The sequence below is a fragment of the Bubalus bubalis genome, chromosome 1, assembly GCF_019923935.1.
Source record: "Bubalus bubalis isolate 160015118507 breed Murrah chromosome 1, NDDB_SH_1, whole genome shotgun sequence".
In the NCBI taxonomy this organism is placed as follows: Eukaryota; Metazoa; Chordata; class Mammalia; order Artiodactyla; family Bovidae; genus Bubalus; species Bubalus bubalis.
Genome location: NC_059157.1, coordinates 145,343,683 through 145,356,295, shown reverse-complemented (window position 1 = coordinate 145,356,295; position 12,613 = coordinate 145,343,683). Strand labels below are relative to the sequence as shown.

General features: G+C 39.2%; 1 protein-coding gene across 2 annotated transcripts in view; it reads right to left on the bottom strand.

The window, feature by feature from the left end:
- Positions 1-350: 350 nt before the first annotated feature.
- Positions 351-12,613, bottom strand: part of ZBBX (zinc finger B-box domain containing) — a 126,285-nt gene continuing 114,022 nt past the window's right edge. For both annotated transcript variants that reach the window (XM_025288712.3, XM_006077281.4), the window contains exons 20-21: positions 2,546-2,684; positions 351-797 (exon numbers count right to left, since the gene is read on the bottom strand). In XM_025288712.3, the coding sequence (XP_025144497.3) occupies positions 671-797; positions 2,546-2,684 (266 nt within the window). In that variant the 3' untranslated portion in view covers positions 351-670. The remainder of the gene's footprint in view (positions 798-2,545; positions 2,685-12,613) is intronic.

Sequence of the window (12,613 nt, the reverse complement as noted above, 5' to 3'; positions counted from 1 at the left end):
GTTCTATGACAGGAGATTCTGATAAGGAATACAGAACTAATAAGCCACCACCAACTGGAAGGGTTCGGGAAAGGTTGAAAGGAGACACCACGTGTCCATCCACTTTCCAGAATCCCTCTCGTTAGCATCCATCTTGGCTGAGCAATGCATGTGACCAGGAAAGACTCTGAATTAGAATGATTGGCCAAAGACCACCCAGAAACTAATCCCATCACCATAAAACCTGAGACTGCAAGTCACGTGGCAGATCAGTTCTCTTGGGTTCCCTTACCCTACTACTCTCCATCTGGGTGCCCTTTCCCAATAAAATCTCTTGCTTTGTCAGCACATGTGTCTCCTCGGACAATTCATTTCCGAGTGTTAGACAAGAGCCCAGTTTCGGTCCCTGGAAGGGGTCCCCCTACATGCAACAGTACTACCTTCTGATAAGTTCTTAGAGACACAGTTACAACTTATTTTAAAAATTTCATTGAATGTTACTAATGTAATCTGCAATTTGGAAGAAAAAGCCCTTAAACTTATAATTTCACTAATTTTTATTAGTCTGTAAACCTTGAAATATCAGAGACAATAATCAAAAATCTCTATCACCCGGACAGGTAATCACTTGATAACTTTTATCAGGTTTGCTTTACTCTGGGTACAAAATGGAAAAAGTAATGAATGACCACTAGGTACTCTTTGACCAGGGGAGTGTAATGACATGTTGCTTGTCAAGAAAATCTTCTTCCTCCTCGTCCGTACTGCTTTCAGAAACTGTCAGCAAAGACTGGATTCCAGTATCCTTTTCAGAAGAGCTGGAAATACATTAAAAGGTCAATACACAATATACAGAACCAGGTTTCAACTCTTCATTTATCTTCTGATCAATACTACACACACTGAAGTAATTGGAGGCAGGCAGACATTGGGCAGGGGGTTGGTGCTGTTTCAGACTGAGACCATAATTCTCAATGTGCCCAATAAAGCAAGCCTCTGTGATTCTCATCATTCTCCCTCTCTCAAGAGATAAAGCCACGGTGGAACCAAGGAGAGAAGATTTCATGGTCTCTGGTTGCATCTTGCATTGATGATACCTCAGAAGAATACTTCAGAAACTTGTAGAGCCCCCAGGTTCTTGTTAAGAACATTTATCATTACGTTGAATCCCAGTGAATAAGCTGCCAGATAAATCACTTAGGACCATGTGGATAGCCAGTCTAGATATGCCAAAGCCAAAATTAATGACAGCAACTATGTAGTTCTTTTACTTTGTTGCATCTTATGGTGAAAAGGAACTCATGGAAACTCTAGCGTGTTGCCGTCTGAGGCTTGGGGTAAGTAGTAGTATGGGGGCACAGAGAGGAGTCCGCATAGTTCATATATTTTGGTCCAAGTTATTAAAAATTTCAGCCCAGGTACACTATTAAATAATATAAAATATTTCACCCTGTGATGGATAGAACTCGTCTTTGGATTTTATGCCCCAAACAGGCTAAACCAGCATTTTGTAAACTCTTGTCTGTGGTCCAGTTCAGATCTTAAATATCATTAAAAACAAAAGCAAAAAAAACCTTTCACTGGTGTAAATAGAGAAAAGAAGGACAAGGTAATAACTTTTTCATGAAATTTTTAATTTTAAATAACTGTGCTTTATTCTATTAATATAATCCCCTTATATTTAGTCCTAAACATCCTTCTTTTTATGAAGTTGGTTTAGTAACTTTGGTTTATTTTTAGGGAAAAAAATAGCAACTTTATACTGATCCCTTTAAAAAAAGAAATGTAAGTGGTGTTAGAAATGGAAAAATCCTTGGACCACAGATAAATGATTTTCTCCTTTAGAAAGACAGAATATGAACTCTTGATTCCTTTTTACTACAATAGTAGACTTCAACAAGTCAAAAGAATTTACAATTCAAGGGGATTTTATTTTACTTTTTTCTCAGTCTGTTTAGAAGAATCACTCTTCCTTTTTCAGGGAATTCTAATATGACCATAACACCTTGACATGATAGACTACTTTTCTGAAGATTTATTAGTTTTACCAATGTTCCTTATAAACTGATCACCATCTCTAAATGCTCTTATCCTGTGTAAGGGAAAAATGAAGTCATATAGATTAAAATGATATCATTAACAATCTAGACTTGATTTCAAGAAGGAGACTTCTCAATATTCTATTCTAAAAACTTTATTCACATTGAGTAAGAGTCTATGAATGTAAAATATTGAAATTCAGTAAGTTAATGAAGGCAAGTAAGGCAACTGTTTTTCAATATAAGAAGAAATAGTGAAGGATTATTAAATTCCAAACGTCTTTTCATTTTCCTGACACACATTGTGCAGCAGAGAATTATCTCTTCACATTAAAGCAACAACTTCATAAGCCTTTCACTAAATCCTGATATTAGGTTAGCAAAGCACTTAAACATTTTATAAAGAATAACCATATAAGTACACACATGAGGACAATCTTTATTTATGTAGTAAAGGTAACTAGTTGGGGGTTGTCAAAAATTTTACGATGCACTCTTTGTACATATAAGCACCATATTTAACCTACCTTTGTTCCTCAAATCCACAGAGACCCCTCGCACATGAGGTCTTAAGGAAATCTAGGGTAGTCTGACTTATATTCAGCAAATGGTTGTTGAAGGCTGGTAACTCTTCTGAGGTTAGGCTGTAAAGTTTTTCTGAAGGATCTGAAATATTTTATTTCATGCATTGTCAACACGTAAATTCAAGAAACAAATACAGAGCATATGGTGCTGAAAGTTTACTCAGTAAACTTCAAGCAGTACAAGGATAGGGGCTTCCCAGGTGGTTCAGTGGTAAAGAATCTGCCTGCAATGCAGGAGACGCAAGAGACTGGGGTTCAATCCCTGGAGTAGGAAATGACAACACACTCCAGTATTCTTGCCTGGAAAATTCCATGGACAGAGGAGCCTGGTGGGCTACAGTACATGTGGTCTCAAAGGAGTTGGACACGACTTAGCAACTAAACAGCAGTCTGACTTCTTTTGCCTAGCCACATTGATTTTTAACATATACTATACTTAAGTGACAAATGCTCTGAAAATTTACAAAGTTCCAAGGAAATACAAGCAATCTTTTTTTAAACTCACAATATTGTGCAACTCCTCAACTTGCCTGAATATTGAACACTTTATTATATCTTTTTGTCTTCTAAGAAATAAAAGGTTTGCCCCCATGCAGTCTGAGGCAAAGGTTAGTTTTGGAAAAGCTACTCTTTCTTTTAGACTGCCTTGCTTTATTTGGGTAGATAATAACCATGTGTATGTGAAAGGGGAAAAGCCTTAAATCTTCTTTTTCCTGAAGTTGGCCTGTGATTCAGCCTTCTGCTGCTGCTGCTAAGTCGCTTCAGTCGTGTCTGAATCTGTACGACCCCATAGACAGCAGCCCACCAGGCACCTCCGTCCCTAGGATTCTCCAGGTGAGAACACTGGAGTGGGTTGCCATTTCCTTCTCCAATGCATGAAAGTGAAAAGTGAAAGTGAAGGCACTCAATCGTGTCCAACTCTTAGTGACCCCATGGACCGCAGCCTACCAGGCTCCTCCGACCATGGGATTTTCCAGGCAAGAGTACTGGAGTGGGGTGCCATTGCCTTCTCCCAATTCAGCCTGAGTAAGGACAAATAGTGCAAGTTCAATAAGCAAATGTGTAAGCAATACCTTCCTTACATGAACTACCAAAATATCAAGTATAGAAGTAAATATGATGACTACATTAGACATAATGTTGTCAGAGACATCTAACTTCTACATGAGGTTATGCTATGGTGACTTTTTTTTTCTTTTTTAACTTTACAATATTGTATTGGTTTTGCAATATATCAACATGAATCCGCCACAGGTATACACGTGTTCCCCATCCTGAACCCTCCTCCGTCCTCCCTTCCTGTACCATCACTCTGGGTCGTCCCAGTGTACCAGTCCCAAGATATGGTGACTTTTAAAACTATTAAAATTACTGGCTGTTATTCCTGGGGTTACCCAGGTAGTGCGAGTGGGAAAGAACCCACCTGCCAATGCAGGAGATGTAAGAGAGGGGAGTTCAATCCCAAGGTGGGGAAGATCTCCTAGAGGAGGGCATGGCAACCCACTCCAGTACTCTTGCCTAGAGAAACCTTTGGACAGAAGAGCCTGGCCAGCTACGGTCCACAGGGTCTCAGAGTCAGACACGATTGAAGTGACTTAGCACACATTCCTCCCTTCACTTTAATGAAAGTGACAGGATCAGAAGGACCAAATACCAGACTGCATGTATTAAATCCCTGACTGAAGATAATTGGGGGTGGTTAGTATTAACGTGAAGTTTGTGAGCAAGCAGAGATTCCCCTACAAAAATGAACTTAGAATATCCCTCCTGCAAGATAACTAAGATCATGGCATCTGGTCCCATCACTTTATGGCAAATAGATAGGGAAACAGTCGGAACAGTGACAGACTTTATTTTCTTGGGCTCCAAAATCACATGACTGCAGCCATGAAATAAAAAGACGCTTACTCCTTGGAAGAAAAGTTATGACCAACCTAGACAGCATATTAAAAAGCAGAGACATTACTTTGCTAACAACGGTCCATCTAGTCAAAGCTGTGGTTTTTCCAGTAGTCATGTATGGATGTGAGAGTTGGACTATAAAGAAAGCTGAGCACTGAAGAATTGCTGCTTTTGAACTGTGGTGTTGGAGAAGACTCTTGAGAGTCCCTTAGACTGCAAGGAGATCCAACCAGTCCATCCTAAAGGAAGTCAGTCCTGGAAGGATTGATGCTGAAGCTGAAACTCCAATACTTTGGCCACCTGAAGCAAAGAACTCATTTGAAAAGACCCTGATGCTGGGAAAGATTGAAGGCAGAAAGAGAAGGAGACCACATAGGATAAGATGGTTGGATGGCATCACCAACTCAATGGACATGAGTTTGAGTGAGCTCTGGGAGTTGGCGATGGACAGGGAGGCCTGGCGTGCTGCAGTCCAAGGGGTCGCAAAGAGTCGGACATGACTGAGCGACTGAACTGAAGATAGACATCCATACATTTACAACTGTAAGTGTCCTTCAAAGTCCAGAACATTCACAATGACAATACGTAGAGAAATCCGGCAGGCTGAGGGTTGAGGCTTCTGCTCCCACCACCCCAAAGCAAGCAAGACAGCTTTCATTGGTCTCTTTTATGTTTGGGAATTCTCTATAAGATTACTTTTGAGAAAAACAAAAGATTCCTTAGTGAAAATTTTTGTCCCATCCCACTTATTGGAGATTAGGAAATCGAGGGCCCACTAGGGACTGATAACTTGTTCACACAACTACAAGTAGAAGAACTGGAACTCAACCTAAGCTCTTTCAGCTCACCACATTCATAAATCACTATGTTCCAGAATCTAATTATTTAGCATTAGGCTATTATCTTCTCCACAAGGAGGTGTTTTTTTTCCCCAACAAGGTGAATGAAAACAGGTATACAAGGTCCCTTTACATACCACATGAAAAAGAATGTTACCCGTGGGAAAGTAGTCAGCTCAGGATTTGGAACTGGCAGAACCACAGTGCTAACCCAATATTGATGCTTAGATCTAAGGAATCCCACCAGGAGAGGTTAGTCTTTCAAGTCTCTATTAGTCTTTCAAGTCCTAACTGAATGAATACTGAGCTAATTCAAATTATACAAACAGAATGGGACTATTTTTGTATAATTATTCAGTCTCAAATTTTATTTCAGAATTAATAGGAGGAGTTATTTAATTGCAGTTAACAGGAGTGGAGGTGACATCATTTGACTTTCAAGGCAGAAAAAAATAACACTTTAACAAAAACCCTACTGCAGGTTAGTGTTAAAATCTAAAAGGTCAACCATACAAAAACCCAAGTGTTCTGATTTTTCTCATATGGGACCAGGGAAGATTGCATTGATATTTCATTGGAGATTTTACTTTATAACTGTCAAACCAGCTGATTGTTGAGAGTGGATTGAAGTTAAATCTTTCCTATCCCTGGAATAAACGGGGTATGTGTATGTTCTTTGATCACTAAAGAATCTCTTAAATGCAATAATAAAGAATGGCAAAGAGGGAAAATTGACTATATACAAAGTTCCACAGTGTATTTCTAAAACTCAGGTCACTTAAAACACACACATAAAACTTTATTCTACAGGGAAATAAACACACTGAATAAAGAAATGAAGTAAAGAGGAAAGGAAGGACCAAATGACAGGTTAATCCCTTTCAAGGAACAGAAACAAAGTATACAGACAATTTCCCAGTAAATAATTCACCAACAACAACAAAAACAAGCACCACTTCTAAAGGATTAGATACACATACAAAAGACATCCCAATATTCGGGAGATACGACCATCAGGAGCCTCCCCCTGTAACCTGTGAGCCCATGCCCAACCCGCCAGCCTGTTTCCCCTCCTCCACTGTCTTGCCTCATTTATCCTTCAACCCTTCTTTCCTTTGCCTTCACTCTGCCTAACACCTTCTGCCTCTCAAGTGATCACAGTAGTGATCTGAAGGAAGAATGTCAAATTATTTAAGTGGCACACAGGTCTGGGGGTCAGACAAAGGAACGTGGGGCAGACCTGACTGGGTTTGTGCGTGGGTGCCTCTGGGCACCCAGGGGAGGCAGTCACTGCACCATCCAGAGTCTCAGTTACTGTAGCCACACAGGGGAGACCAAAAGTACCACTTCCTCACCCATCTACCAACAGGATAGCTATGAAGATCAAATGGAGCAACAGTTAATGTAAGAACAAACAATGATTATTACGACTCATTGAATGGCTTCATATTCCCATATCAGAATGTTTTTAATATGTTGACTTTCACTTTTTTATGTCACCCAATTTTTTCCCCTAAAATTCCAAGATACTCTAAAGCAAAAAAATTGCCATTCTAATTCAATTTCACCTGACTGTCTTTACAAGGGTTATCTAGTTAATTAGCTGACTATAATTCTGACTAGCCACTTTACAGTTTAATATCTTGCTTGATGGTCAACCTTCTAATTACTCAGGAAACCACTGCCTCACTATTTTACTTCATACTGTAGTTTGTACTAGTATCAGGTAGATTTTTATTCTTTCTTATTTAAGGAAAAGTTCTCTGTCTTTAATTACTCAGCTGAGTACCTGCAGACTCGTACAAGCATAGGATTGCCAAAGGAATTTAAGGACCACAAAAACTCAAACAAGTAAGAATGAGTTTAAAACAAATAAGGCTTTTCTTTTTGGCCACATCGTGTGGCATGTGGGATTTCAGTTCCCTGAGCAAGGACTGAAGCTGTGCCCCCTAAACTGGGAACACAGCCTTAGCCACTGAACCACCAGAGAAGGCCCCAAACAATAATTTTTAATCACTGAAGAAGTGAATGCTTTATTGCACTTGATTACTGATATTTTCTCATAATGCAAATCTTCTGATATATCCAAATTATTCAGGCTATGCTGCTGCTGCTGCGAAGTCGCTTCAGTCATGTCCGACTCTGTGTGACCCCATAGACGGCAGCCCACCAGGCTCTTCCATCCCTGGAATTCTCCAGGCAAGAATACTGGAGTGGGTTGCCATTTCCTTCTCCAGTGCATGAAAATAAAAAGTGAAAGTGAAGTCGCTCAGTCGTGTCTGACTCTTCACGACCCCATGGACTATAGCCCACCAGGGTCCTCCGTCCATGGGATTCTCCAGGCAAGAGTACTGGAGTGGGTTGCCATTGTCTTCTCCATTCAGGCTATAACAATATCCAAAAACTGACAAAAATGCCTTGGTAATGGCTCAATGGTAAAGAATCCACTTGCAATGCAGAAGACACAGGAGACACAGGTTTGATACCTGGGTCTGGAAGGTCCCCTGGAAGAGGAAATGGCAACCACTCCAGTATTCTTGCCTGGAGAATACCATGGACAGAGGAGCCTGGCAGACCACAGTCTAAAGGGTCAGAAAGGGTCGGACATGACTGAGATACTAGAGCATAAGTAGAATTTAGTGTTATTTACAAAGGTACTTGTGGAGGAATAATTATACAGCATGAACTAGAGCTAACTATAATTCTCAAAGTGGCCCAGAAGAAAACATGGTTCTAGAATAGAAATAGATTTTATATGCTTTTGACTAAAAGTTGGACTTGCTAAGAGCAGCTTTTGACTAAAAATTGGACTTGCCAAGAGCACCTTAGCTTACTGTATGTCAAAAGCACTGCCCACTGGTTTCTTATATAATTTAACAGTGTTTTCAGCACAGACTATGTGCTAAGCACTTCAATGTTAAAGTGCAGATGTGTGTGTGTGTGCAAAATTTTTATAAATATAGTATTTAATATATACTCAAATCCAATCACTGAACAATTTATGATAGGGCCTATTCTCATACTCGTCTTTCATACATGGAAACTGATACAGAGAGAGATTAAGAAAGTATAATAATTTGTCTGTTGTCACAAAGCTGGGAATTCGTAGCTCCACATTTCATAGCCAAATCCCTGGTCCTAGAGCCTGGCTCTCAACCACCCTGCTTTGCTGCTCTTTGTTTCCTGATTCAGCCTGCATACACACACACACATATCCTCAGCTCCCATTGGCCTGTTTCCTTACGAAATGACTCTATTGTCAGCCTCAGCAATTGGAGTCAAAGGAGAAACACTACTCAATGTAATTATTTCCTGTCCTCTTCTCCAGACTCTTTGGCAGGGCTCTTTTCCTAGACCTTGGAGGAAGTGGAGGTATCCTAGAGCTGACATAAAATTAGTCATAACGTTTGTTGCTTACAAAAAAGGCAGCTTTCATGGGAATGCACACCCATTTACATTTGTATGAGTACAGTTATATAGCTGTATCTGTGTGAGACCAGACTTCATTGAGAGTTGTTTCAGAACTCACCATGAGTAGTGACATGTAGGTGGAATTTTTCTACCCGTTGATGCTGAACAGAATATAAAAGTCTGTGCAGAATAAATGAATTTTCTAGAATAAAGCCTGATTGCACCACCGCAGCTGTCACCTCCCTGACTGTTGGGACAATTTAGCTGATGTGCAGTCCTCTTCTTTCCTCAGCTCCAGGTGAATGTCTCCAAAGCTGTGCATTCATCCAAGGCCAATCTTCCCAAATAGAAAGAGAGCCATTCCTCAGTGGACTGTGTGTAAGTGATTACATTCTGCTCCTGACCCATCAAAAAGCTCTGGTAGTTCACAGGCTCTGTAGTGTGTACTTGCTTTTAATGTATGAAAAGGTATGTGTTTTGGTGAAAATACTGGTGTGGGTGTATGAGGAAATGAGTGACAGGGGAAAGGTGAAGCACATAAGGAAAACCTGATAAACGAAATAAAAAAGCTGAGAGGTTAGAGACAAACAAGTATGTTTGTAAAGTATTTCATTTGTAAATAATGAAATTGACCAATTTACCAAATAAGACAACCTTCATCTTCTGATTAAAAATTGTATTACTATCCTTTTGATCTAGTTCAGATCTGATATGCTTCATTTTAGAATTAATTTTTTAAAGGTATTTTTATGTGACGCATTTTTTTAAAGCCTTTATTAGATTCGTTACAATATCACTTCTGGTTTTGTTTTGTTTTTTGGCCACTAGGCATGTTGGATCTTAGCTCCCCAGCCAGGATTGAACCCTCTACCCTCTGCATTGGAAGGCAAAGTTTTAACCACTGAACCTCCAGGGAAGTCCCTAGAAATGACTTTTGACATGAGAATTACCTCCAAGCATATTTATATTTGATTTTTAGTAAAGCAGAGTCAGGCAAGTGAGTACTAGGTAAAGATGAATCACAATTTCTTCTTCCCCAATCCCTAATGAAGTGAATAGGAAAGGGAGAAAAATTAAAAATAAAATAAAATCATAAATGGAACCAAAGGAAGAGATACAAATTCACATAAACCTTGACAAGGGACAACCAAAGGAATAAACAGAAGATTCATTAAGGTACAGTTGGGGGCCTACGCTGTCCACACCCTTTCTCCTTCCCACTCAGTGTGCACACAAACTAGTGACAGGAAAAGTAGAGGCATCTAAAGTGCTCACAAGTCTTACCAGTACCACAAGAAATTGGGAAAAGCAGTGGGTAAGGGGAAAGCAAGGAGAAAATGTTGAAAATATTTTTAAGCCCTGAACATCCACCATAATATCTTAGTGGAGGCAAGAAAATCACACACCCACAGGTGTCCCAACAGAGACAAAACACACTTCAAATCAGGTCCAGTGAAGTTTGGCATTCAATAAAATCCAGAAAAAGACAAGAGAGCCCAGATCCTCCAATAAAGGAAGCTGAACTCTTCAATCCTTCATCTATTCTCCCTGTGCCTTTGAGCCAGCGGGATACAGAAAAGAGTCAACAGCCAACTCACAAACAGTAGCTCCATAGAGAAGACTGACACATCTAGCACAAGCAGAGAGGAGAGAGTAGATTTTAGAGGAATGCAGTCTCACTGTATCAGAAAAGACAGAAGATATGAGCAAAGCAACTCACAACACATGTGAACAAGTAAGACGTGAGGAAATGACAGCAAACAAACTGGAATCCAAGAATCCACTGCACACAAAAAACAATTACGTGAAAGAGCAAGCTGGTAGATAACAGATCAAGACCCTACGAAAATTCCCTCATAAGTCCTTTGGTTACAGAATAAATAATAAGAATGACATTTTTAAAAAGAATAAAGCTAACCTAAAAGATCAAACAGCAACATGTCAGACGTCAAAAAGGAAAAGCAAACTTGTTCCTGGATTGGACCTTGCACCAGAAAAAAACATGCTATAAGGAACATCACTGAGACAATTTAAAAAACTTAGATATGTACTGAAGGTTAGAGAATTACAATGTATGAATGTTTAATTTCTTGATTTTGATCACTGTACTATGGTTACACAAGAAAAAGCTGTTGCTTGTAGGAAATACACTAAAATATATTTTTGGAAAAGGGGCATGATTCTTGTAACATTCTCTCAAATGGTTCAGAAAAAGAGTTGTATTTGTGTGTGTGTGTGTACATACATTCAAATGAGGTAAGACAAACAGGTCATGAAATGGGTGAAATGTATATGGAAGTTCCTTGTACTATTCTTGCATTCTTGCAGTTCTCTAAGTTTAAATTATATCAAAGTAAAAATTGCCAAAAAAAAAAAAAAATGCCTGTAAAGAGATAATTTATTGGGTCAATCCATAAAGAATGGCCTATAACCAGCTAAAAATTGAAATGCTGATATAAGAGACAAACTTGAGATAATCACAGTAAATAAAAAGCAAAATAAAAGCAGCTTAAAACAGTTGAAGAAACATAAGTAAACATCGTAAAGAGATCCGACATAAACAAAACAGGTTTCTCAGCAGCAAAAAGCCAAATGGAACAGAATAGCAACTCAAATATATGACAGAAGAAAATTTCTCTGAAAACAAAGAGGAACTTCTATGCTTTAAGAAATGCTGAATTACTGATACTGAAATACAATCCTGGCCCAATAATTTCAAATATTAAGAAAAAAAATTCTCCAAACATCCAATCAAGAAAGAAGCATGTCACATGCAAAAGAGAGTGAAGTAAAAATGAGAAACCTCGAACTACTTTACAGCAGAATTCAGATCCAGGAAAGGATGAATCAGTGCGTACAAGGTTTAAGAGAAAAATGACCCAAGGAGATTTTATTGTTGTTTAATCGCTAAGTCATGTCCAACTCTTTTGTGACCCCATGGACTGTAGCCTGTCAGGCTCCTCTGTCCTTGGGATTTCCCAGGCAAGAAACTGGAATGGGTTGCCATTTCCTTCTCCAAGGGATCTTCCTGACCCAAGGATCAAACCCATATCTCTTGATTGGTAGGCAGATTCTTTACCACTGAGCCACCTGGGAAGCCCAGACACAAGGAGAATACCCACAGTCAAATTTGACATTCAAATACAAAGGTAGCAGGCATTCTCCAACATAACAGGATTCAGTTAATAGAGCTACCACAAGCTCTACCAAGTGGGAAAAAAAATTGACAATTAAATTCAACCGAACAAAAGTTAAATGGAGAAACTGTGCCAAAGTACTAACTAGCACATTATCCAGGGACGGAAGACAATGGAGAAATGCCTCCTAAGTGCAGAGGGAAAAAATTGCTAAATTAATCTAACTTGCCAATGAACTCTAAAGATAAAATAGACAAGAATGCCACAATCAAAATTTCTAGAAAGCTCAAAATTGGGACGTCTTAGTAAAAATGCAGAATCTTGCATCCCACCCCAGACATACACCTGCATTATAACAACACCCCTGGGGGATTTATGTACACACTGAAACTTGAGAAATACTGCTTCAAAAGATCAGATGGAATAGCTCTTGTCTCCAACAATATTGGGCAGTGGCTCTTATAAGAGATTAGTCACTCAGTGAGCTTGTAGGAAGGAGAAAAAAAATTTTTTTTCTGTCCACATGAAGGACCTTAAGACCACTTAACTGTGAATTATATGAGCTAAGGGGATAATCTCTGATATGGCTGGGCACACACAAGTTCTATAACATTTTCAGAGTGACATCAGAGGATAGTGAAGAAAACAAACACAAAGGTTGATGGTTTAAAGAGGAAAAGGGAAAAGTTTGTTTGCTTGGAGCATGACATGGAGAATCAGGT